This window comes from Girardinichthys multiradiatus, chromosome 24 (genome assembly GCF_021462225.1).
Source record: "Girardinichthys multiradiatus isolate DD_20200921_A chromosome 24, DD_fGirMul_XY1, whole genome shotgun sequence".
NCBI classification, from domain to species: Eukaryota; Metazoa; Chordata; class Actinopteri; order Cyprinodontiformes; family Goodeidae; genus Girardinichthys; species Girardinichthys multiradiatus.
The window spans coordinates 17,409,157-17,436,987 of NC_061816.1; the positions used below are offsets into that span (position 1 = coordinate 17,409,157).

Genomic DNA, 27,831 nt, shown 5'->3' on the forward strand with positions numbered 1-27,831 from the left:
ATCCCAGTATTATATAAAAATGTAAGTGTAGATGCTCATAAACTCTTCCCAACTTCTAATTTCTATCTTTCTTTTCTATTAAATATTTGAATCATACATCTTGCACCTGAAAATAAAAGATTACAAAAAAAAGGAAAAAATATGTTCTCTTGTTGCATAATATCACAACTAGTGAAAATCACCTGCTAAACTGGCACAACAGGTATCTGCTTATAAAACGATACTTTAATATGAACAATATAGTGGATAATTATTCAGTGTTATTATACATGCAGGACCTTTACCTTTTCATGTCTTTTTTTTTACTAAAACATGTAGAGCATGAAGCCAACATGCATGATAAAAAGGTCTTTTAAGATCTGAGTGAACCCCCTCCTTCATCGCCTACCAACACGCCCCCCATTGCCCTCTCTGCTTGCATCTCAAACAAAACTGTTTCTATTTTTTAATCATTGCTATTCACTAAAAACACGCACACGTGCACAAACTCACAACATGCATTTCTTTCTCTTTCCCTCTCCCTCTCCCCCTCCCATCTTCCGATCCTTTATCATGCACACATCTCTGCCTTCTCTTTGCCCACTACTCCCATGGGAGGCAGAGCGCTTGAGGGCCAAGGGGCGTGAGGAGAGAAGGAGGAGGAGGAGAGGCAGGCGGAGGGAAGGAAGGATTGGAAGGAGGGGGCGGCGTTAGACAATGCCCATTCCTCCAATATATTCCGTCCCCTCCGTCCATGAAGTGAGCCTTTATTAGTGGGGATCGTTTGGATCTTATCTTTCACATGACGCTTGGTGGATGAGGAGGAATCGGAGAGACAAGGTGGGGGGGGATTTATCTACAATCTGCCTGATTCCTGACCTGGAAGAGTGTCGCTTATCTTCAGGCTCTTTATCCTCATCTTCCACAGGCGGATGGACCAGTAGCCCTCTCTATCAGCCCATCTCATCTATTGTCTCTACTGCCGAAATCCAACGGAGGGCTGGCTGATCCCTTCTTACCATCATCCCTATCAGCTTTTTACAAATTTTTTGTTTTTACATTTTTCTGCAGATTTCCTGAACCAATCTCAGGAAGACTTCTGGCTTCAGTCTGTTTTCCATCATATATATTTTCTATGCTTTCTGTGATGCTCATGTTGCAAGTTTCCAGCAGGAAAAAGTGAAAAAAGTACTTTCTCTGCATTTGTTCCCCATTTCCTTGAGCCTGGGTGCACACCTCTTTGACATCAGATGCTTGCTCGGCTCGTGGAATATGAGTTAATTGGGAGTTGGGTTAATTAAAAGAAGAAAGAATTTGCCTCCCAACTCTTTTTCAAGGTAAGAAAAAAAAGGTGAATCTCTTTGAAAGAGAAATCTTACTTTGTCATCTTTATAAAATAACATCAAAATCAGTTTACATTTTTTTTTGTTTTATTTTGGTTTTGTTATTTTTCCCATTTTTATTTTAGTAAGACCACTCCTGCAATTTTATTACCAACTTATGTCAACACTTCATTTCGTTCTACTTTATTTAAAGTGTTTTGTTTATTAGTTTATTTTGCCATCAAATGTGCTGTCAAGTCACTCCAGCCTAAGCTCAGCAGATGTGTTCATCACACTATGACAGATGGCCAATTCTGATTATGTTAATTCAGAGGGAAAAATGGCCCGCTTCTCAAAAAAATGAACACAAGTTGAATCCAGTTTTAAAAAACAAATCAAAAATACGTATTTTTTTTATTTTTAAACCAAAGTTAACTTCACTTAAATATTTGGCTTAACTAACCTTAATTAAGTAAAATAGTTTTGTCTACTAAATATAAGAATTTATTATGTTTTAATTAGATTTATTATATCTTTTTCTGTATTTCTTTAAAAAATATATTTTTTCTGTTTATAAAACTTTTGATTATTTTTAAAGAGGATGAGAGAACATATTCAAAGCTCGCCCTCTGTACAAATTTCCATTCAATCGATGTAAAAAAACGTTCCCCTCTGTTTAAACATTGCAAAATTGGGATCAAAAAGTTAAAGTTGAGTCAAAAGACGTTGATTAGTGACTGGAACGTGGTTCAGGTTGATCATATTGGTTAAACAAGCTTGACTGTGAAACTGTTTAGATTTGGACGGACCTCTGAACTAAACGATATATATGTTCAACATTTCCTGAGGCATAAAAAGACAATAACTGGCAAGCCTTAAACAGACATATAAACATATCCACTGATGCCCAGTGCTTGGTGCTTATTATAACTTTTCTGAGATGAATAATATAAAAATGTCAGCTTAGTAAATGTTCTGCTTCAATAACATACTGTTTGGTTTTTAAAATAAAGGCTAATAATCTACATGGAATTGAAAAGCATTGCACTAATTTGAAGCTATATATTATTTAAGTGGTTTTTGATATTAATGCACGGAGGCCTGCTGGGGGCCCACTGCTAGTTAAATCTTTTATTAACCTGATTTAATCTCATGCATGTGGTTATATTTTTTTATATTTATAAAAAGTCTTTTTTTTCTCCAGGTTTTTGAGGAGGAAACGCCCGCACTCAGAGTGTAAAAATGATGCTGAGTCCGGATCAGGCTGAGGCGGACATCTCCTGGACCCAGTCCGACCCAGAGACGATGCTCAACGGCCTCAAGTCGGCCGGCTGCACCTCAGACGAACCGACCGAGGGCGAGGAGCAGCGGTCCAAGTGCAAAGCCGAGCAGCCGCTGAGCAGGGAGGAGAAGAGGAGGCGGCGGAGGGCCACGGCCAAGTACCGCTCCGCGCACGCCACCCGGGAGCGGATTCGGGTGGAGGCGTTCAACGTGGCCTTCGCGGAGCTGCGCAAGTTGTTGCCCACGTTGCCCCCGGACAAGAAACTCTCCAAGATCGAGATCCTCAGACTGGCTATATGTTACATCTCGTACCTGAACCACGTGTTGGATGTCTGAGTGGGACAGGATTGGGGGACTGGGAGGACTGGTGTGGGAGATTTTTACAGAACGCGCAGTATTTTTTAAGCCTTTCACAGCTGATTCTTTGGGCAGACAAGCTACACTGTAAAAAACTAACTTATAATTCAACCAATAAAATTGGAGTAAAAATGTACATACACTTTAGTTGGGTAAATGTATCATATGTTTTGAGTCTAAATTATGTTCAAGTTTAACAGCTAAAAGAACATTAGTTACTTTCCAAAACATGTTTAAAACTAAATTACTGAAATTCTAACAAATCAATCAATTCATTTTGCTCATGTGGTTTGTCCACCATGTTAAAAAGAAACTAAAAGTAACATGGTGGCATGGAAACCTTTTCCCTGACAGCCACAGAGAAGATGTGCTGTTCTGTGGCAACGGCCGCCTCAGGGTTAAAAAGTTCAGCTTGCTAGCAAGTTTGATGTCAGCATTAACACTGTTAAGTATAAACTTAATAAATATAAAATAAATTCATTTCTCGACCATAAATCTTACGATTTTAAACAACCCATAATAGCCTTACTGTTCACCACGCAGGATGAATAAGAACGGATACCAGCTAAACAGTGATATTCATAATGTTACAAAAATTATTAATGTTAGGAAGTAATACTTATTAAGCATTACATTTGCAAATGAATATACTGGATTTAAATATTAGTAATACCCTCTAAAATACATTTTTATTGTGTCATTTTTAAGACAAGGTAGGAAATTTTACAATCTAAAATAACCTCCACTGGCCTTTTTCTAAGCTGCACGTATGAGCATTTGACAGTTTTCTAGTAATGGGAGGTGTTAAATTGAATCAATCACCTATGACAACCTTGCTTTTTTCCCGCATCTTTTTCTTTTTCAATTTCAGAAATGTTACAAAAACCAGTTAAATAAAACTACTTTATCTTCTCAGATTTTCACATAAAGCAGTTTGATGAGTTAGGGTGAGCCCAGAGCTGGTTATTATTTAGGCCTTTTAAGCTCTGGATGTATGAAAAAATACGTGCATATACCATGATTCTTCCCGAGCAAATAAATAGGCCTGTATTCTTGCCTAAAAATACAATCAAACACAATAATCATAATCATTTCTTACTCACAAAACAAAACATCAGAATTTAACAAACAAAATTGGTGCAACAATTTGCATTCTTATTGTGAATAGATTTTTAACAATATTTCTTGAAAATTATGTTTAACAGCTAAAAGACACTTAAATAAACCAGATTATAATTCATTTTTTAAATGATTACTCTGCTATGTCAGTTAAATTCTAAGATCATTTTGCTCATCTGGTTTGTCCTCCATATTAAAAATAAACCAAAAATTGGGCTCTGGTTTGTGTTTAAGGCGTAAAATTGCTGAAATAGGAAAAAACCTTTTAAATCTACATCAACATAGTGGCCTGTCTCTTCCCTGAAAACCACAACTGCCTCTGGGTTGGGAAGCTCAGCTTGCTAGCAAGTTTGACTTTAGCATTAGCGCTGTTGCTAAACTAGCTTAATTTGGACACAATTTTATATTCCTGCTTGAAAAAGAATGTAAGCAATATTACACATCACATTCACAAACTAAACTGTTTATTTAAACTTTAAGTAATTTTAATAGCTAATCTTTAATCCACTCTGAAATTCTTTTTTTACAGTGAACGTTTACTTTTCTTTCACTGTGTGGGGCTGAGGTTTAACAAAAAACCTGGCATAGAGGTTTTCAAAATGAAGGGATGTAAACAAGATAGCTGCTTTAGATCTTATAGTTTAGAGGATGTTTTCCATAAAGGAAAAAAAAAAGATTCAATGCGTCAAGTGCTACTTATGACATGAGAAATTGTGACCTTAATCATTTTTAAAGTGTATTTATTTATTTATTTAAATGTGTTAATATTATTGCTAATTTATTTATGCTGATAACATAGATCTTTTTTTCTGTATAAATGTATTTGTTGCTTCAATATATTTTTAGGCTGTGAAATTGAACGTGGAAAGTGATGGTGTTTTCCTGTTTTTAAAAAAAAGAAATATGGCACTTTCTGTTAATCCACTGCATCGCCTGTTTGCTTTTAATGTATGTTTGATGTCTCTTTGTTTTGCTTTGATAATGTCTGTTGTCGATCAATAGCAACGATGAGCACTTGAACTGTGGGACTCCCTGGCCCCCGTAGGTATTTGCTTCCCTAAAATGTTATGTTGGGACGTCGCCAAACATCGTTTCAGATTAGCCTAGTTTTTCTGTCAGTTCATGACAACAAGGGGTTATATTGTGATTTTAAGAATGAAACCTCTTCTTTTGCTGTGACCAAAAACAAAGTCTGAATTTATTCTCTTCGATGTGATGATGTTAGGTTCTTATTTTAGAATACATTTATTTATTTGTCTCATCATTGTATCCTGGAAATTCCAATAAGTAATTTTATAGCGAAAGGAGAAAAAAAAACATATCCTCTATCCAAAGATTTTTTTTGTCTCTTCAGGGTTGTGTAGGCTACTTGTTGCTTTATGCAGATTTTTAGTAGAGTTATTGTGTGACAGCTGGTTTCTAATGGACAGACTTTTTTCATATTTTCCGGTGTTATTTTTAATTAAAAACAGATACAAAAAAAGACTCATTTTTCCTATTTACGAATGGTTAAAACATCATTTCAGTTTATGAGCTGACTCCATTGAAAACATAAGCTCACTTGATTGCACTAAAGGATTGTCATGTCCTTTGCACGTCACAAAGTTTTGTCCAGTTATCAAACAGTACTTTTTATTTTTATGCTGCACGCTTGTTACATAAAGACCTGTTTATGAGACCCAGGTCCGGCTGGCATAAAGTATTAGGTTCTGGCAGCATGACTCCATTGAAAAAATAAGCTAACACCATCAGTTAGCTCACTTGATTACACTGAAGGATTGTCATGTTCATGCTAGCAGAGACCACAATGCAATATGGCAAGCCATTAGTGAGAAATCAGCATCCCAACCCTTCTGGCAAAGAAATGTAGTAAAAATCCAAATTTAGTAAGTCAGGATGCCATAAAAAAAAAAAACCTTATTAGAACATTATTTTACACCAGCAAGTGGTATTATAAACGCCTTCTTTGCATGTCACAAAGTTTTGTCCAGTTTTCAGACAGTACTTTTTATTTTTATGCTGCATGCTTGTTACATAAAGACCTATTTATGAGACCCAAGTCTGGCTGGCATAAAGTATTGGGTTTTGGCAGCATTTTTGTTCACTTTTGAGGTCCTGACATACTGAGCAACACCTTCGGGCTGGAAAATGTACCATGTTTATCATTAAACGCTTGCCATTGTCCTGCTTCATAACCCAAGTGTGCTCGAGTATACAGTCACAAACCAATGGCCGGACATTCTACTTTAGGTTCTTCTGGTTGAGAGGAAAATTAATGGAAAATTACAGCAAGTTATATAGGTGGTGAAGAAGAAAAGTAGCCCCAGACTGTTGGTATGTCAGTTTCACTGAACATTTTCCTAAAAGTCTTCAGGATCATCAATGTTTTTTGTAAGATGTTAGATGGACCTTTCTATTCTTTTTAAACAGCAGGGAATTTTATCTTGGTCTATGGGTACCATTTTCACTCTTCTTCTTGAATCATTAACACAGACTGTAACTGAGGCTAGTGAGAGCTGTGCACTTTAGATGGTCTTCTGGGCTTTATGTGACCTCCTGGATGAGTTGTGGACGTATTCCTAGAGTTTGTTTTTTAGGCCGGACACTCCTGGGAAGGTTCACCACTGTTTCTATAGCTGTGGGTAATGGGTCTCACTGTGGTTATTTTGATCATTTTCAGCCCACATATTGTCTGAGAGGTTCTATCAGGTGAAACTGTATTTAAGATTATGAACCGAGTTTGATAATTGATGAGGTTGAGGGTTTGGTTCAAGGTGGTACTATGACATCGTTTTCAAATAGTTGCGTTTCGGTTATATAAACAAATATTGAACTAATAACACACTTAATCTAAAGCTTTTAAAACACAGAGTTTATGAAACATCCATTCATTGAAAAAATAAAGCCTTTTTAAAGTCAGGTCCAGCACATTTACGTTCAGCATGCTGTACAAACACATGTTGAAAGGTGGAATAAGTGCATCACAGTTTTGCACACTTATCAGACATTACCCCTTGTTCACTCTAATGTTCAAACACACATTCACAGCAAGAAAGAGAAGTCATTCTCACTCTTTCACACACAAACACACTGAAACACACACTCAGTGGTCAGCAGCTAAAGGCAGTGGTAGGCTACATATATATATGCTCCTGGCTGAAAGGCTCTCTGCCTCCCCAGAGAGGGGGCAGGTGTTACTCCAGACGAGCCAAGACAACCAAATTACTGGCCGTCTGGCACCTCCCGTGGGAAACACGGCGAGGAAGAAGGGATGGAGAGATGGAAATGATGAGAGAGTGAGCAGGAGATGTAATATTGCCAATGGTGTGAGGAGAAAAGATCCAAATATTTATAATAATTTGTAAGATATGTGCCCACCTATTCTTACTGATTGTGCCAGAAATGCTTGTAGCTGAGTTAGACTGAAAGAGATGTGTGAATGGTTTTATCCAAACCACATCAGATTATCAGCAGTCAACCTTTTTTGTGAGGCATGGGTGGCCCAGTAGGAACTAAACCCTCAGCCATGGAAATTCCACAGGCCGCCTTATTGGAACAGAATGCATTATATAACAAAATATGTTGATGCTGATTTAAACTCCATCCTTCCACTCTGAGTAATGCTCTCCTTGTCCAATTTGTCAGATTAGGTCAGGGTACTAAAACTTCTACAGTGCTTTTCAAGTTTTTACAATAATTACGATATAAAATTGGACAATTTCACACTTAAACCAAAAAACCCAAAATCTATATATATATGTCTATATATATGTCTATATATATCTATGCATATATAGATATATATATATAGAGATACAGATATATATAAATATTTAGCATGCTATATACAATGAGAGAATAACAAAAAAGGACTTTGTTTTCAGCCTAATGACACACATTAAAAATCAGTAATCAGAACCAAATCATATTCTTTGTGCCACTATAGGGATCCCCTGGATGAAATTCTTTGCACATAATATATTAAAGCCATTCTTTTTCCCTTTATGTAACAAAGCCGTGCTCCGTTCTACAACATTACTGACCAAGCTTATTAGGAATCAATGTGATGGGCCTAAAAGCCACATGGGGTTCCAGAGCCACAGGTTGCAGACAACTTGTTTAGTTTTTAGGTCTCATTAGCTCTGAAGTTGTACTGAGCTATTTCACCTTTCAGATGATAGATTGAACAATGCTCTGTAAGACGTTTAAACGTTGAGATATTGTTTTTTTTATTATCTAACTCTGCCTTAAACTACTCCACATCTTTTTTCTGACCTGTCTGCTGTGTTCTTTAGCCTTCATGATACAGTTTTATCACTAATGTTCTCTAACAAAGCTCTGAGGCCTTCACAGATTTCACACATTTATACTGAGACTATGATACATCTGACTTCTGAGATGTATCACAACTTCTTTGTTGTGTTGAACTTTACTTAGGGGTAGCAGATTAAATAGGGCAAAGTTCCAATGCAAACCCCACCATCTCCGTAATTGTCTGCAGTCCTGGCTTTTGTTTTGTGATCTTCCATCTGTCATTTTGTGACTCATTTTGCTGGCTTTTTTTGTCTTTTACCTTCATCTGTTGCAACGCCTGTTGTGAGCATTAGCAGGACAGCAGTGTTAAAAATAAATCAGCAAAACAATATGACCTTCCAAAAATACAAGAAACGCTTGTTTTATTTTAAATGATGGATTTAGGAGTTTTAAATGTGCCCAGTACTGGTGGCAATAGTGTTTTCCATTTGCATTCAAAGTTTGAAAAGTCAACTGAAATAAGACACATAATCAGAATTCCCAACTGTCTTATATCGCTAACAGAAGCCAGCCTGGTAACTTAGCACAATCAGCAAATCCCACAAGTTTTCCTCTATTACAAATGGAACACAGTTAAGCTAGTTTGACATCACTCTCAGACCCAAGTTATAACTCCTTAGGCAAACAGAGCACAACGTTAGCCTTTTGGAAATGATAACTAGCTAGTTTCTGTTTTGATATGACCATAAGCTATTGGAAGCTAACTTTAGCTGACAATATGGCTGTATGGTAAGTCAACTAAGTTTAATGTGTCGCCCCAAAGAGTCCTACATTTGAGTACATATTTAGACCATAATTTGCAAGCATACAACATTTTCCAGTGTTCCACTTCATTTTGCATTTAATTTCCTTTTCACTCTTACGATGCTTCAAGTCAACAGATCCTCTCAAATCTGACCATAAAATATCAGCAGGAAATATGACTGCAAAGGTGGCATGAAGATAGGGATTAGCTAATGAATGTTACATAAAAGCTAAAAAGGGGATTGAATGGTTTTACTTTTAGCTATGCAGAAGTACATTTTTTTAAATTACTGTTAATGTTGCTTAAGTTAATACATGTAAAGTTTTACAAAGTACAAAATTGCGTTCACCTGTTCTGAATGAAATACACTTATTACTTTAACAGGTCTATAGTTCTGTTATGGTTTGTCACATTGTAGAAAGAAGCAGTCTAGACAACAGTCATTTTGTCATGTAAAAACAAGAGACATCAATAAATTTAATGGGATTTTATATATTAGACCAACACAAAGTACTGTATAACTGTGATGTGTGCAGAGATATGCATAAATCCTGCTGGAATATTTGGAACATCTTTGTCAGGGGAAAGGGGTGGGGACTTTAAATACTTGGAGAGGTTGCTTAAGCAAAACAGCCAAGATATCTGAGATGTTTTAGGGACAGTGATGGTCAGAAGGCTTTTCTTGGATTTTTACCGTTGTATTCCATGCATATTTCATTCCCCTGCACGTTGCCAGTTGCAAAAGGGACAGGCTGCATTTCATTTTATAAGGTATTACACTGATCTATATGTTTTCCAAATATTTTTGTAGTTTTTTGTTTAGTAATTTATTCATGTTTGCTGCAGTCCTTTCTCCTAGGACCCATATTAAGAATGAGTGGTCAAACTTGTTTTATTTTACTTTTGCACATAGGTCAAAAGTCATAATTGACAGGCTGAAATTTTATTCAGTGAAACTCTGTTCAGGTCAGAAGATATGTTGAGTAAACAACTACTAGTCTTGTACTCCACAAATCTGGCCATTATGGAAAAATCGCAAGAAGATAGTTACAAGACATCCTGCATGCAGTTTGGCCCAAGTTGTGTCGCACAGAAAACGTGAAGAACACACTTTAGATGTTGGATGAAACCAAAGTTTAACTGTTTGGTGTGCATGAAAAACACATCAACCTGAACACACCTGATCCCCAGATGAAAGGGGTGGTGGCACCATCATGCTGTGTGGTTGCTAAAAACCTGTTAGAGGCTGTAAAAGCCTTGAGAGTGGATCTGAAGTTCACCTACTAGAAAGACTACAACCATAAGCACATTCAGAGCTTCAGTGGAGTGGTTCAGATAAAAGCATATTTATTAATTCACAAGCACTCATCCAATCTAACCAAATGAGCAAAATGTTAATCTGTCCATTCGAGTCCAGAACCGCCGACCAGTCTAGGGCCGGGAGCCTGGTTCACAGCAAAAAGTTACACTGGGCGCCTCTAACACCCTGCAGCAGCAGGGGACGCGGCCCCTTTAAGAGCAGAGCAGCCGAGAATCCGCACGTGAGTCAGAGATAATGTATGTGCACGTGCAGGTACAGGTGGAACCAGAGCGACATGAGAGATGCTAAAGCTAGCTGTACAACCTGACGTCTGACTGAGAACTGACTTATAGTAAGTTACAGGAACTAGAACTGTGACATGTTATGCTGGGAGCTGATACATGTTTCAGTTTGACGAGGGTCTATTTCTGTTAGGGAGTTAATCAAGAAGCAAGTAGCACCTTTGACCCATTAACGAAGCATCCCCGTTCCTGTTAACTATTATTTTGTGGCTGAAAAAAATAAAAGTTTGTCGTCAAAACTACCAAAGAATAGAGAACCGTTTTTCTAGTCAGAGTAGTGATGAGCGAAGAACGAAGAAGGTGGAGTGGAAGTTACAAGAGAAGAGTCTCAAACATTATTGGTTAAAATTGCCTAATCATCTCTGGTTATGATGACGATGAAGTGTAAAATATCATGTTCAGTGCTGTCAGATTTAAAGTATTCAATCTTGCATGTAAAACTAACTAAATAGATAAAAACATTCTATAAAGAAATAAACTATTACTAGTTACTATTAATTGATTAGTTAATTGTATTAATTGTTTTATTTTCTCTTCAGAGAAGGTGGGGGCAGAAAGTTTTTCTTATATACTTGCATGCATGTTGTGGTCTAAGCAAATATCAGGGCAACCTTTTCGGTGGCTGTTAGTCTGCATCTGGGAAGTGGGCCTATCCAAGAAAAAGTCCAGGGTGGATTCTTTTTGTCCCAGTCCATCCCTGGTCTCTAGATATGCATGGGGGGGGGGGGGGGGGTTATCATTTCTCATTGCTTCCATTATCATCCTTATTAACCTCCTGCCTCATGTTTTTGTGCCCGTCTGTTAAATTAGTATTAATCTGATTTTACAGGCCCCGTTATTCAAACCTGACAGGCTCAGTATTTTAGTCGGTTCCATCGACGCTTCTGTCAAAGGCAAGGAAAACATGAAGGAAAAGAAAAACCAGTATTTTGTATCAACAGATTGCCCGCTTCAGAACACAAAACAAGCTCCGATATTCTGGCATAGTGGGGAGACAGACTTCTGCTAAAGCTTATTGAATGGAGGGGTCCATCTGTACGCTGCGACGGAGCACCACCAGGTCATTTGTGCTGTTCATCCCAGAAGCTTCCGTAGCATCGGTACTCTTCAATTTATTCTTTAGAAAGCCCCTCAGAAAGAAAAGTGACAGGCGAAGCCCAAAGCGCTGAGGGCACTGAACAGCCTGGCTGACAGTGTGGCCCCTCCATGCCTGTGTGTGTGTATGTTTGTGTGTGAGAAAGTAGCATCCCCCCCCCCCCCCCCCCCCCCCCCCCACACCCCAGTCTGCACGGTGTGGCTTATGTAATGGTGGAGGCCGAGGAGTGACCATATGTCAGGAGGTGTGTGCAGACAGCAGGGGATTATACGTTGGCCATTAGCAGCATTTGGACATCCTTCTCCTCATAATCATTCAGGTACAGGCCCACTCAAAGCTTGGAGGAGAGCGCCCACACATTGATCCACACTCATTTGATCCTGAGTGCTCTGTGTAAATTGGACAGGGAGAAAGAGTATGACAACAAACAGCCATATGTTCGCACTACGAGCAACATCATTTGGGGCTTTTTGTGCTGCCTCATTTTTTCGCCCTCTCCTTTATTCTCTGTGTCGCTGGGTATTATGGAAGCGCCCGTGTACCAGGCTAGAAGTCCCCCGTCAATATTGCAACTCTGTTTCCCTGCTATTCTCTCCTGTCTGTGTGTGTCTGGGAGAGCAAGTGAAGCATGCACGTCCTGGTGTGTGTTTGTGCAGTTTGAAGGGTTCTCGTGCTGCAGAAGTACAAAGCCAGGTCCATGTGTTGAAATGCAGCCCCCGGGATGGGCCGTATTATCCCTGCCTACTTCACCAGCAGGGTCCCGGGGCTCGAGCTGGCTCGTGGCCCTTTGTCTCCAAACAGATGGAAATGGGTAGAGGAGGGAAGAAGTGGGGGAATCGTAGAGGAAGAGGAGGTGCTGGGGAGAAAGAGTCAGTCTGTTCTCATTAAGTGCTGCATTGAAGAAGACATCCCCCCACAATGCGTCAGCAGCCGCGGATGGTCCCCCTCTCGTTCAGCCTCACGCTCTGACCATCTGTATTGCAGGGTCTGTCATAAGGTGTGTGCGGCACATGGCCCAATCTGGAGAGTAGAGTTAAAACAGAGATATTCATTAGGTTTCAATTTGGTTAAGATTTTTTTTTATCCAATTGCTGGGCCTTTGTCGTGGAAGTCCCACTGGATACGAGTCACCATGAGTCAGGAGGGGAGTTTATTCAGCATCCTGCTGTCCCTTTTCTTCAGTCCCAGAGGACAACACACATCAAGCCTGGATGCAGATCCAGAATTAGTGAATCACAAAGGAAGAGCTGTTTCAAAATGTATTCCTGCACTATAAAAACTTCATCTTTAAATATTAACCATTAAAATTACACAAATTTTAATCTAGCAAATGAATTTGTAGATGTTCAATAATAGGTAAACCATTGCACCCTTGTTACACTAGTACATATCTACAATTGAAATGGCATAGGAAGACACAACACCATTGGAAAATAACGCTCCTGCATCATGTTAATATAGTAAACAATTTGGTTACACACTAAGCCAGCTATAACATGCAGTATACTGCATGTGTGGAACTCAAATATCCGAAACATCAAAAACGTTAGCTAGTTTCACATTACACTAATCTGCTGGCACTGATGAAGATTCTCTCAACTCAGCATGCTGAATGCTTGAAACTGAATACTTGCCCTATTTTCCGGAGGAAAACAGCTCTTAATTATCTGGCCAGTTGGGGGCACTCTTACAGCACTGACATTTAATTTTCAGACGATCTGTTTATAAGATGATGACATCAAGGTAAAAGTAACTCACTTATTTTTTATCTGCAGCCCCAGGCAGGTTGATGGGGGGAAAAAATAAAACCAAGAATCTTAGTTAAAACTATACAGTGATAGCTTATTCAATCTTTCTGTCCTTTGTATCAAGTCAGTTATGAAAGAATCATGCTGCTTATAAACATCTTAGAGCCCTTAGTTGTTCCTTTTACACCTTCCCCTTCACCAGACAGAATTTAATTAAATTCCCAACTATTTAAAATTGTGTTTTAAAATTAAGTTGGGCATGTGTCATTATCCCCCAGAATGTGGTGGAGTGTGTCAAAGGGGAGATGGATGTCTGGGTTTCCCTCCTGGACCCTCTGGCCACTCAGGCTCTGTATCTCCATTTACAGACCCTGAAAAGACCATCCAGCTGTTCAGGTGACCACACAGTTTGTCAGATGTTCTTCTGGACTCTGTCTAAGTCATTCTAAATCTTGAATTTTTTTCATGTGAGGGCATTCTTTTGCTCTTTTATTCTTTTGTTGAATTGGATGTATGCATGGACTCACTTATAATGAGTCCAAGGACACTCAATCCTTCATCTCCAGCTTTCTAGCAGACACTTTAAAGTTTTTGTGGTCCAAACTGACCGCTATTTGGACCTGTTCACAACTGCATCCACCTTGACAAAACCCAGTTCCATCTGAGAAAAAATAACCCCAGACCATGATGCTGCCCCCACCATGTTTCCCAGTGAGCATGGTGTTCTTTCGGTGATGTTCAGTGCTGATTCTACAGGGTTTTGGGTCAGGCTTGGATGTTTTGTTTGAAAGAAGCTTCTGTCTCACAACCTTGCGCCTTACTCTAGACATAGGGAACATATGGGAGATGGATTATGTGGAATACCAGCAGTACTTGCTGGAATTTGCTGTAGCTCGTTCATTGTTGCTGTCAGACTCTTGGCGTCCTCCCTCACCAGTTTCCATTCAGTTTTTGTTACTGTGGTTCATATTTTTCTATTCTTCTTCTCCCTAATACCGTGGTGCAATAAGATTATCTTGATTCTTTGTAATCTCACTGCAAACAAGAATAAGGATGCAGCTGAACTTTATCAGATTTGTCAGATTCTCCATAATTGATGGCAGATGTGGACTCAAAAAGACTGGATGCTGAAATTGAATCAAAAGTTGCTTCAGCAAAGTTTTAGTTTAAGGATGTACACACTTATACAACCAGGTTATTGCGGCTTTTTTAGTTATGTTTCTTTAACAACAGGGGTGTGTCAATAGCCCTGTCCAGTATTTCTGCTGGTAATCCACATTAGCTTTATGGTTATTCTTTTTGTCTAAGTAAACCACCTGTGTTAGTCTGTGACTTTTTTTTTTTTTAATCGTTTATTTAACTTTAAAGTATATTTAACAAGTGACATAAGTCCAATTTTAACTCAATCACACAGTCAGACTTTTTGAGAAACATTTTTAAGAACATCTAACTATGGAAATCTCAAATGCACGCTGTAAGCTGGGAACTTCGTGTGAAAACTTATATTTATCCTGTTGTAGGCCCCCTTCCCTCTGTCTACCTCTGCATGTATGCGTGGGGTCTCATAAACTCCATCTCTTCCCACTTCGTCTTCATTTCTCACGCATCCATTTTTCTCCCCTATTTACCCAAAAACCCCGCTAAACTCATAAACTGCACGTCGTTGAGGGGGGACCCATCCATCTTCCGGACACCAAATCGAATTGATCTCCGGAGGACGGACGGGGGAGGGGGGCTGGGGGCGCCTCGCTATCTCAACACGAGCCATCTGCGTGCGCTTCCCGCTTTGAATGGAACGTGAAAAGTGACAGCACGCGCCGCTGCCTCTGCTGCTGGTCGGACGTCGCTCGTGCCTTGGAGCCTCGCGCTTCCATTCAGCTGCTAACGAGATTACAGGGCTTTCACTACAGCTAATCGATTTGAATGGAGGCAGAGGGCTCTCATGTTATCGTCTTCTTTCTGTAAAAATACACAAATAAAATGTTTTTATATAAAAGTTTGAGGAATAATTTAATAAATAAAAGGGAAACATCTATCTGTATGCCAGATGTCTAGCTTTGATGTACAGCTTTGATGTACATCTGTCAGCCACCTGTGGTGCAATGGCGGACTCTTGCCACACAGTGGCACTCTAATCCTAAACTAACTGAAATCCTTTCGCATTCATTTGCAAAGCAGCTGTGGCCAACTATCATGTAGAATCTCCACGGCTAAACACTTCTAAAAAAAAAATTTAACTAACCAATAAAGTTCCAAAATGATAGCTGTACTTTGCTGAGAAAATGATGAAGAATCACATTCAAAACAGGCTATTCTGAGATAGCAAACTGAATCTAACAAATAAAATTGGTCTAAAAATTCCAGAGTTGATTTTAACCCGTTTCTCAGTTGAAATGATGCAACTTAAAGTCACTTAAAAAATGTATTTACATTAAAAACAATTTTTGTAATGTACTAAAGGAAAAACATTTCTTAAATTCTAATTTTAATATTTTCTTGAATTTTACTTTAATATTTCTGAGTAAACATTGGTACGTTTAACAGCTAAATAAAAACTTAAATTGAAAAAATTTTTTTAAATTAACTAAGTAGAAACTTGGTAAAAAAGCAAAAATACACTTAAATAAATTAAATTCAAATTAATTTTTGAACAATTAAAAATAAGTTATATCTATTTAAAAAATATATTTTACTCAGTTCATATGATTACTCAATATTTCTAAGAAGAAATTAAGCAAGTATAACAGCTTTGCTGCACGAAGTCCCCTGGTTTGTTCCCCATGTTATAATTTTATTGGCTAAAATGTAACATCCTCAAAATGTATTTTTATAGTGGAAGTCAATCCCTCACCTTTCATCTTTCATACAAGAAGGGTGTCCTCACAGGGATATAAACATGGAAGCTCAGGGGTCATGTTCCGGTCATGACCTCCACTATGCTCTGCAGCAAATGAGGTGTGTGTGTGTGTGTGTGTGTGTGTGTGTGTGTGCTTGTTAGTAATAGTAAAGATGCAGTTCAAAGTAGAACAAAAAATAGATTTTTATACAGGCGTACAATTGCTTGAGGCATATGTTGCCTTGTGTATTAGAGAACAAATAAACAGGCTAATGGTTTATTTTGTGACACAAAATAAAGAATAAGAAAAATTGGGAAACATCATATGATGGTGGTGTATTCTCTTGCAAGCTTTGTTCAGGAATTGGATGAAAAGTATTCACTCCCCATTGGGATGTTCTTGTTTCAGAGCATTATAAAGTGTAATTTATTTTGGATATGCATTTGAATGCATTTGTAAGAAAAAGAAAATAATAATAAATTGCTTAAGAAAAATAAGACAAACCAAAAACATTGATGTTGTTCCCCCATTACTAGAAACAAATTAGGATGTATAGCTTGAGGTCTATCTTTTTAAAGACGAAAAGCAAACCTTCCAAAAACTTGCAGGATATATATAAATAAATTTGAAAATTCACATGAGCTGCAAGATTAAGGAAAATGCTATAGCATCTCAATCAAATTTAAGTCTGGACTTTGACTAGGCTATTCCAAGACCTTTATTTTTTATTTCTTTAGCTATTCAGCAGTGGAATTGCTGGTGCGCTTTGTATTTTTTTCCTGCTGCATATCTTAAGTGCACTTGAGCCTAAGGTCACAAACTGAAAAGCGAAACATTCTTCTTTAGTTTTTGCTGGTAACCATCATACTATTACCACCGTGTTTGACTGCTGGTATGAGGTTCTTATTCTAAAATGTTATGTTAGTCAGTGACTTTGTTTTTCATCTGTTATTGAAATTTAGATCGAAGCATGATGTCTTAGCTTACTTCATGTTGTCAGAGAGGTTCTGTTTAAGGGTGGCTTGTGAAACTGAATCCAGCCTTCCAAACAATGTTGTTTATAGCTTTTGAGAAATCTTTATGGCAATATTTTTTCACAACATTATAACATAATATTATTGAAAACACAGATTTACTGGTTGTTATGGTGATTCCCGCTTTTTCTGGGGTACAGGAGTGACATGCCCATATTATCACTCTTTTCATAAGAGAGCAAGCAGTGACTCATAAAATTACAAATAATTCTTATTCTTTAAATCTAAACAGCTAGTCAATAGAAACTCTACATTCTAACAAAATAAAATTCCATCAAAAAGTCAATGATTGATTATGTACACTCATAGGGAATGCAATGTTTGATAATAGCAAAGAGCAGCAAAGTACATTGATCTGAAGCATTGCACTCTGTGAAAACATGGTGCTGGTAGAATTATGGTTTAGATTTTTGCATTATCAGGGCTAAGATAGCGTGCTATCAATATATAAGCAGTTATTGCCAATCAATAAAAAAAGAATGCTAAGATACTAGATCCCTTTGCCAAGTTGGACCCCTATTTCATACCAATGCATTGCCATTTTGTCCCTTTCAGCTTTATCAGTTACATATTCTTGAAATAAAATAAACATTTTCTAGTCGTGTACTTAAACCATTACATATACATTTACATGTACATATACCATTACATTTGAAGAAACCTTCATAATGAGCTACAACAACATTTAATTTTCCTTTGGGATTAATAAAGTATTTTTGAATTTGAATTTGAAATATCAGTTTGTTGTTCATTGCAGTTAGTTAGTATCATAAATCGTAAAAATGCTAATGTAATTGTGTTATTTGCTGAAAAGGTTGCATTAAACCTCATTTCCATTTATTTTGGTTCTTTTTCCTGTTTTGGCTAGTTGACGTGACTTAATATGTCAGATGTTGACTCTTGATAAATCAAAATCACTCTGAACAATCTCATGCTGGAAAATATCAACTCAAGTCACATAACCACATTTCCCTCTGGTGAACAAATGGACCAGCACCCTGAGTCAGTAAACTTGTAGTCAACTAAATTGGGTCATGCAGAAAAACAATGGCCCAAAGCAAACAGTTTCTTGGCCAAAGAGGATGTTTGGCCTAGTCAGAATCCCATCCTCATTCCCAATTGTTAATCCAGTCATGGCGGATACAGAAGAGAAAGCTTTCTAACCATACTCATGTGTGCATTACAATTTCTATAATTTTCTATAATTTACCTCATGAATCATGTAAATTTAGGTCCTCCTGGGGCTATTTGTTTGACTTTCCAATGCTGAATGACACAAACAGTCATTCATCGCAGAATATTACGTAATATTGTTGGCTTCATACTATCAAGGGAGGAGAATAAACAGTATTTGTTTACAGTCTCTTGTAAGAGGCAGCCTGAAGGCCTTGCTGGCTTCATTGAGTTTCTTTCACTGACTGAGTCCGAGCCAGATTGTTATCACTCCTTTCTTTGTTTTTCTGCCGTGGAGCGAGTGTCAACTATTTACCTTATTCTGCCTCATGGACTGTGACAGAAACATTACCTGTGAGAGGAAGAGAGACAACAGGCAGGTTCTTTTACTATGTATAAATATGCGCCTTGAAACGTATTCATGTTTTAATTTTTCTACTGTTTGTGCAGCTTTTTGTAATTTTTGCTTCTGAGACAGGTGCTATATAAATATAAATAAACTTTCCTAAAAAGATTTACCAAAGCATTTTTATTTAGCCGTTCTGAGACAGTATTTTTTCTGCAATCACAGCTTTCCTCATTTAGAGGCTAATATCTTTGGCCATTCTTCTTTGGTAAATAGCTCAAGCCTAGTCAAATGGGATGGAGGGCATTTTCAAGCTTTTCCACAGATTCTCAACTGACTTAGGTCTGAATTTTGATTGGACTATTTTACCATATTAATATGATCTAACTTATTCCATTATAATTCTAGCTGTACGCTAAGGGCCATTGTCCTTCTCAAGTCTGTGTGCAGCTTCTAAGGCTGGGGCCACACTACAGGATTTTATTTTTGGCTGATTTTACCCCCAGTTTCCAGTCGTGTACAATCTGTGTCAGTCTGCACCTGTTGCTGCAAATCAGCACAAAGGATCTGTTAGTTTGAGAGGGGGCAAAGACTGTAGTGTGCAAGTGTGAGAGGCTAACTTGACCTTGTTTTCTTCTCGCTACCCTTCTGTAAGGGCTAGATTTGTAGAGCGATTGACTGATAGTGGACCTCTTAACAGATCCTCCCACCTGAACTGTTGATGTCTGCACCTCCTCCAGAGGTAGCATTGAAAATTTTAGTTCTACCTGGATAAAAATGCATGTCATACTTTTCACAGTTAATTGGAGTGGTGGTATTAACTGGAGTGGTAGTATTTGTATAAAACGCCCCCTACTGCCATGTTTTGGTACTACACCACCCCCTGTCTTCCCGAGAAGCACTGCCCCCTGTGAAATTCCTGACTGCCAGGGTGATTCCTGGTTACCACGGGCTGCTTCCTACTGTACCTAACCGCCAACTTTTTTTTTTTTTTTTTTTTTTTTTTTTTTACAACCTTTGGATAAATGATCAACTACGGCAATGGTATATCTCCGCCGATAAAGGGTGAGTTGTGTTTTCATAACAGCTGATTTACTGTCATGCGTGTTCTGCAGATGTTGCTGTGCGGACTCACTTGTGTGTGAAGCTCAGCCGTGTATGTTAAAAAGGTCCTGTGTTATAACCCGACGCCTATAAAAATGTGGGTTAGCTCGTCTAGCTGCTTGTGCTAACGGATAATATTGGTTGTATTTCGGACCAGAGTGTGTTTTTTAAGGACAGATTTGGGAACACGCCCTTGGTGTGTTTCCTACAGGTATGAAAGGGAATGCTTTCAACTTCATGTGAATGCCTTCAAACTGGATCAACGCGCACTGACAGGGACAGTTAACCGTATTTATTCATATTTCGCTACAGTGTCGAGTTTCTTGCCAACACATGTGCAGATTTTATGCTTCTCAATGAAGTCGAAAGTCTCACAACCACTGCGAGACTAGAGGAAAAGTCAGCAGTGCATTCCACGGTTGAATGGATCCGCATTATCCCGGCCGGCGGTGCACCGCAGCTCGGTTGTAAACTGTAACCCGCGGCGGCGGAGTTGACGCTAAGTAACGCGAGGTAGACCTCCCTGTCCCAGAAAGGCAGCCGTAAAAGCCACTCGAACACGACTTTGTAATATATATGATTTTATTGTATTTTTTATTGCTGTTGGTGTTGATAAGAAAACATGTCAGTGTGGTGAGAGAGGAGGTGGCGGTGGGGGAGGCGGAGAGGTACCGGAGGCCACGGTAAAACCAGGGAGTTTCCTGCCTGCAGGTTCGCCCGCCACCGGGTCACAGATAGGGTAAAGGCGGGTAAACCTGCTCCGGTCAGACAATTAAACTGGCTATTGTTAAAGCCACTAAACAGACTTTCATTTGTAAAATCAGTCAAACTCGCTTAAATTTGTTTGTAACCTTTATAACAACACATCGTGATCAGATTGTCGATTTATTTTGTTGTACATTTTATTCCAAGTAAGATCAAATCCACGCTGCACGTGTCTGGTGACGTCACATAAGGTGTAAAGCAACAGGTGTTTCTCCTCAATTAAAAGAAGTAGCAGGAAAGTCCCTAAACACCAAACCCCTCAGTTAATTTGCACAATTTCCATGTCCGCATGTGATTTAGTTTACCATCTTCAAGATGATACAGTGATGTGAAAACTTATTTGCCCGTTTAGAAATTTATTTTGTTTTTGTCTCATTGAAATGTTCAGATCATAAAACTAGTTAATATCAGATATTGACAACCCCGGTAAATACAAAAAACAGTTCTTAAATGTTTAATTCATTTTCTAAAGGGGAAAAAGCTATCCAAACCTATCTATTGGGTTAATACTATGTGCAAAAGTTATTGCCCTCCTTGTTAATTTATGAATTAACCTTGATTAACCAGATTTTTATGAGTTTAATCTCAAAAGCCAAACCAAGACCTGTAGAATAGAAAATCAATTAAATAGATTTCGACTGACAGCTAGAAGCCGGCTAAAGGATATCAAAAAGAAAAATACACCCTGCTCTGATCTGAAGAAACACAAGATGAGAAACATTGGCCAACATTGGCATAATTGAAACAATTTTCCCAAGAAAAGTGGGCCAAAATTCTTCCATAGTGACGTATAAACCTAGTCGCCAGTTATCACAAACACTTGATGGCATGTGGTGCCGTAAAGGGTGGCAAAACCAGTTATTAGGTTTAGGGAAAAATACATTTTGCACATAGGGCAATGTTTCTTTGTGTAGCCTCCCCAACCCCTAAGAAATGACGTTTGAAAACTGCAGTTTGTGTTTAATCAGATTATCTTTTTCTGATATTAACATTTGCTTGATGATTTGAAACATTTGTTCAAAGCTTTTGCCTTCTGTTCTACTACTAGTACCACTTTATCAGCAGACGTTACACAGGTTTCATTTGGCTTCAGAAAAAAAGAACTGATAATTGTCTACAAATCCATTGTGGATACTATAGAATAGAATATTTTACTTTATTTACATTTTTCACTGAGGTGGAGGGAGGTTGGATGTTTAGAGGGCCATTTGAAAGACATTGTCTTGATGAGCTCCTAAACGCAACAGTTTATAACATATGCCATTTTGTTTTATACAAATATAGATCCGAGTGCAGCACGCGTTTGTTTTTAGCCCCCTTTTACTCTGATACCCTCAAATGACATCCAGTGCAACCAATTACCTTCAGAAGTATAGTTCACCTGTGTGTAATTTGTTCTCTATCACCCTCAGAGGTTTTCTTAGTAGCGTTGATGTTCTTCATAGTTTTTGTCCACAACCTTTTTTCCTGGTGAGAACTTCATGGAAACTAAAGAAAAATTGACCCATGAAGCCATTTTTTGAGAGACCAACGTTTGATGGGGGGTAAATCCAAACAAATAAAATTTTAGTTGTGTGGACCGAGTTGGAAAAATTGACAGAATGACGTAGACTTAGCCCACTACTTCACCACAGAGGGACCCTTGATTATGATGCTTATATCATGAGAAGAATGTTCCATAGGTATGAATACTTTTGCAAGGCTCTGCAATCTCCTGATTTTCATTTATTTTGATTGCAATTGAATTGATTTACTCTTAAACAGAGAGAAATACATTCTCTCTGCCATTTTTTTTAAATAGTTGCAAACCAGAGGAGCTATAACGATCAGCAGCTCATCTGACCTCTGAGCAAGGATCAGCACACACTTGTTGCCTAGTAACGGCTAAAAAATGCAACAGGTAGAGGCCAATTGTGTATGGAGCTTCGGGTTTGGAGCGAGTCGCTGTTACATGAGTTTTGCTCGCTGCAGACGGGGTTTGATAATGATCTGTAATTAACATTGTCAGTCCACACAGCAGCCCAGGTGCACGATAAGGAACAGGGGTAACTGGTAAGATGTGGATTCTGAGTATTCAGTGGCTTTTAGGGCCAGTACAGACTGTGAGCCTGCCGTTGTCTCCCTGCCTCCACTCTGCTCGATATCTTCAGCTTTTAATCCAGTGACACTGGAGAATGTTGATTGAATTCCACAGAATTGGCGGCCTTCGTTACCTCAGTCATGGACAGCATCCCACAGAGCATGTGACCAGGTCAGGACTTCCACAGTGACTCGTTCTGGCATGTCTTGTGACCGCTGCCATTCATGAGTTACACTCACCCCTCTGTACAAGTGAAGGCATAATTTTGCATGTGCTGGTTGTGTCCTATTACAGCTTGAGATGTGTTATCGCTGCGATAATAGAGGCAGTGCTATCAGGGTGTTGTGGTTATGGGGGCAGGAGGTGAGAGGAAGAGCTGTCACTTAGACAGGCAAATGAACTGCATGCTGGGGGATTAAATTAGATTTGTTTGTAAAGGATAGTCTTTTTTTTTTTTTCTTTTTTTTTCCCTCACAACAGGTCCTAATTATTAATAACTACTGGAGATCTTAAAGCATTTTGGCACAAAGTGTCATTACTTTACATGAGCACCTTGCAAAGCTATTCATACTTCTTGAATCTTTAAATTTTGTGTAGCGTTACAACAGACTCCAGCCTATTCTGGGTGGAATTTTACATGATAGACAGTGGTGCCTAATTGTGAAGTAAAATAATCCATGGTTTTTAAAGTTTCTGGGAACAGCAGTCATCAGGTTTGGATTTTCATTTAGATTCATATGTGGACTGGGCCACTCTAACACATGAATATGCTTTGATTTAATCCATTCCAGTGTTGCCCCGGCTGCATGTTTGGAGTCATTGTCCTGTTGGTAGGAGTACCTCTCCACATTCCCAAGTCTTTTGCGGCCTCTTTTGGTTTCTTTTTCCAGGATTTCCCTGAATTTAACTCCATTCATCTTCCCATGTGCTATCAGTTTCAAATTTGGACTCTGACTGGGCCAGTCCAAAGTGTTAATTTTACTTCCAGTCAGAAGAAACATGTTGCTAAACTTAAAAGATAACTTTAAACCTAAATCTACCAGGGGTATGAATCATTTTGGGCTAATCTGTAGCTCCATTCACCTTCATGTCAAGCTTGACACGCCTTCCTGTCTCTGCTGAGTACCAAATACCCCACAGCATGGTGCTGCCATCACCGTGTTTTTATATGTGCATGCTGTTTTCAGCGTTATCTGCAGTGTTCGTTCTGTGTTACATGTAACATTTTGCATGTAGTCCAAAAAGTTCAGTTTTGGTCGTCTCTTACCAGAGGAATTTCTTCCACATGTTTATTGTTTCCCCTTAATCTGGACTGCTGATGGCTTTCTTTCAGCAATGCATTTCTTCCTGCAGAATGGCAGATTTGTGGAGTGCATGTCTAATAGTTGTCCTGTCGACAGATTGTCCCACCTGAGCTGTGCGCAGCCCCACAGGGTTGGCTTTGACCTCTTGGCTGCTTTTCTGATGAATGTTCTCCTTGTCTAGCCTTTCGATTTAGGTTGATGGCTATGACTTGGTAGGTTTGAGTCATTTATACTGAGATTAACTTACACACAGGTACACTCCATTTACTAATTGAGTGGCTTCTTAAAGGAATGGATTTTATTTCAGGTATCAGAGTAAATGGGGTTGAATACATATGCACAGTGCACTTTGTTTGATTTGTATTTGCAAGAAGTGTGAAACCATGCATCATTTTTCTTCCGCTTCATAGTTATACACAACATTATGTTGGTCAATCAAATAAATTACCAATAAAATACACTGAAGCATAAGAATGTGTTGGTGACTTTTTCTGGGTCCTGATGATGAAACAATGAAAAGAATATGAATACTTCGGTTTTCACCCAAAAATGCCATCCAACACACAAGTAATCTGTGATCATCAGAAATAATAAATACAACTAAAATGCAGATCGAAATATATGAGCAATGTATCAAAAGTATAGGTCAAACCATTTATTGCAGCAGCATGTAGGCTGTAAGGTTATCATTACCATGTCAAATATGAAAACGATATTGCGCCGGTCCGTTGCGGTAAAGAGCTGAGCTGAGCTGAAAGGCAGTTCTTAAAAATATGATTTGAACTCAAATGTCAAATGTTAACTTTTCATTACAGGTCCCTAGTCACTAACAACTTCCAGCCTGTCCCCCTTAATCATAACTTGTTGCATCTAATCCACTCTGAGATTCTTTCTTGAGACGAATGGATAAGGGGCTGTTATCTGGTTCATTAGATGCCCAGTTGCCTTAGTTGCCACTGTACACCAGAAAACTGGAGGAGCTCCTCTCGTCCTTTCTTTGAGGTTGAGGACCAGGTCAACCTCCATGGAGCAGTAACTGCAGGCTAAGTGCAGCAGACTTGTCTTCATCTCTTGTCCAGCCTGTAAAAGTTCATCTCTGCATTTAGGGAGTGAGGGTCAGTAAGTCCAGCAGGGTGCGGCCGAGCCATGTGCCTCCTGGAGTTTTCCCGGAACCATTTTGGAAAGGTCAGCCTCATAAATTAGTCCTAATCAGCTCAGTCCAGAGTGCTCGCAGGCAGATGGGAAATAACAAGGAGTTTTGAGATTGACTTTTTTTGTTCATGTAGCTGCTTTTGTCAGATTTGATTTTAATTGGAAAAAAAAAAAGACCAGGTTCTTCAGGAGTTGAAGGTTCAGCTGTAATTTGTGTTGCAAAAGCACAAAAAGCCATAATATGAGGGTGAGTCTGAGATCAAATCCGTGCTTCATTCCAGAGAGTTTACAGCACGAACTTATCATACCCAGAATTCGTTTCATTGCAGGGAAAATAAAGACTTTTCACCAATCAGGGCCGTTCAACCATAAACTGGCTGATTATGATCACTTGCCGATTAATTGATGCAGCGCTAATTTTTGCCATAGAGACTAAGGCTGCAAAATGTATCATTATCACAATATCAGTGTGTGCAATATTCATATCGCTAAGCGCAATAATTAATGGGTAATGTGATTCAAGTGTGATGAACTTGAATGTTTCATGCTAATGTAATATTTAGCCAGTTGGACAGAGTCTCATGGCAGCAGGTGATGCTAAAAACATTTGAAATGGTTCAGACATCATCAGTTACATCAACCTCCTATAGCAGAACTTTGTACCACTTGGTATGATCTGTTAGGTTTATTTAAACCAGAACACCCAGACGTACCCTGGATTTGCTCCCCTTAGTTAGACAGAAGCCTCTACGTTCTACTGGTGGGCTTCAGTTACCAAGTCAAGCACCTTGAAAACAAGAAGTCACACAACCCACAGCATTACACATCCCCCACCTTGCTGAACAGGGGTAAAGACACGCAGAGTCGCGAGACTAATTCCGTTTGATTGAAGCTGCATGACATTTTGCCAAAGTCGGCATGTTAAGGATTAAGGTGAAGGCATATACATATATCCAGTTGAGCTGATGATAGTTGAACCTTGCCAGCTGCTTTTGTTTTGGACGTAAAGTGAAACGTGAAGCCGTGCAGGGCTGTTAGTGTACGGTCGCTGACAGCAGATGGCCCGTGGCTCTGGTGTTGCTTTTCTTCTCAAGATTGTTTCCTCAGGAATATTCTTATTCTTCTGTTTGAGTGTGAGGGGAAAACGTTTTTCACCATCCAAGTATCTAGAGTCTTGAAAAATTATTCACGCCCCTTATTTACCATTATGCGACAGACCGACTCAGAGTAGTGCATAATTAAAGAATGAAAATGCCATAAAGTGTTTGAGAGTTTTTACAAAGAAAAAGCTGAAATTGATTGTGTACATTGCATTCAGCCCCCTTTACTCTGATTCAATTCAAAGATACTTTATTGATCCACGAGGGGAAATTAGAATTCTAGTATATATAATATTCCTAAATAAAGAGTGGATCCGTGAGTTAAGATCTGACTCTAACATCCAATCTCGATGCTGGGAAATCATTTCGTCCCTTCTCCTTTTCCACTACACACTGCCAGCGGTACTCTTACAGAAAAGCCCGCAGCTCAGCAGGGGTCCTGGATAGCTGCTGGGGCTGCCTCCCTTCCAGATCAAGGGATTCCTGTTTCAGCTCCTGAAGTGGTTCCACTTACCCGTTTTTTTTTTTTTTCCTGGCTTTGCAAAGACAGAGACCACATATGAGAACTCTGGCGTATCCTGTTTCACTTTAGTGTGAAAGCTTTGGGTCGCCGCTTTGCAGAATGTGTGCTCATGTTGAAGTAAGCAAGATGGTCAGCTCAGGAAAGTTAGTATTTAAAAAAAAAAAATGATTAGAGAAAAAGTGTCACATACTGCCAGCATTCAACCTCACTGCTCTCTCTGAAACTTGACCCCACACTCATTTAACCTTAATCCCTCGTTTAGTGGTTTGCCCCTGCTGTTAAAAGGATTAAAGCAGGTGTTCATATTGGAAATTGCTCTGACATGTGAAGCTTGCTAAGCAGGGGTTATTTAAAGGGTACATGCTGTGCCAACCAAAAGTCTTCAATGAAAGTCACATTAGAACTACAAACGTCAATGTGTTTTACTGGGATTTTATTGTGATAAACCAACAGAAAGTAGAGCCTAAATGTGATCAATACCATTTTATTGTTACTGTGTCCTCTGCTGCAGTCTCAAGTCTTCCGCCGCTTTGGAAACCCGGCACACAATGTACAACTTCAAAAATTACACAGGACCCAAACGGGTCACACTGTGTATGGACATTTGTGAGTGTGACATTGTGAATGGGGCCCTAGTATAAATGGCAGTGAGTGTCAGTATGACTAGAAAAAGGCTATATAAATTCAGTCTATTTACCACTGACAGCTGGAGACTTTGTTTTATGATGAGAGCCAGTAATCCCACAGTTTCAACCTGGCAGAGCACATTTCCTTCCAAGATTAGCTTGTATTTTGCATTTCAGCAGCGTGATGCTTCCACCGCATGTTTCACCGTGGGGATTGTGTGCGC

The 27,831-nt window shown here is 38.9% G+C and overlaps 2 protein-coding genes across 5 annotated transcripts in view; both read left to right on the plus strand.

Annotated features, from left to right (window-relative positions):
• The first annotated feature begins 633 nt into the window (after positions 1–633).
• On the plus strand, positions 634–5,543 carry nhlh2 (nescient helix loop helix 2). 2 transcript variants are annotated; one of them, XM_047354837.1, is made up of 2 exons: positions 634–1,330; positions 2,506–5,543. In XM_047354837.1, the coding sequence occupies exon 2, from the start codon at positions 2,544–2,546 to the stop codon at positions 2,916–2,918; it is 375 nt and encodes a 124-aa protein (XP_047210793.1). In that variant the 5' UTR covers positions 634–1,330; positions 2,506–2,543; the 3' UTR covers positions 2,919–5,543. The 2 variants fall into 2 exon arrangements, with proteins under 2 accessions (XP_047210793.1, XP_047210792.1); XM_047354836.1 differs by having other exon boundaries at positions 641–1,316.
• A 5,128-nt stretch (positions 5,544–10,671) lies between these two features.
• LOC124861573 (vang-like protein 1) overlaps positions 10,672–27,831 on the plus strand; it is a 56,128-nt gene continuing 38,968 nt past the window's right edge. For 2 of the 3 annotated variants that reach the window (XM_047355405.1, XM_047355408.1), the window contains exon 1: positions 19,887–20,018. The gene's annotated coding sequence lies outside the window, so the exon portion shown is untranslated. Of the gene's footprint in view, positions 10,770–19,886; positions 20,019–27,831 lie in introns of those variants that run through there. The other variant, XM_047355406.1, reaches the window with a different exon arrangement.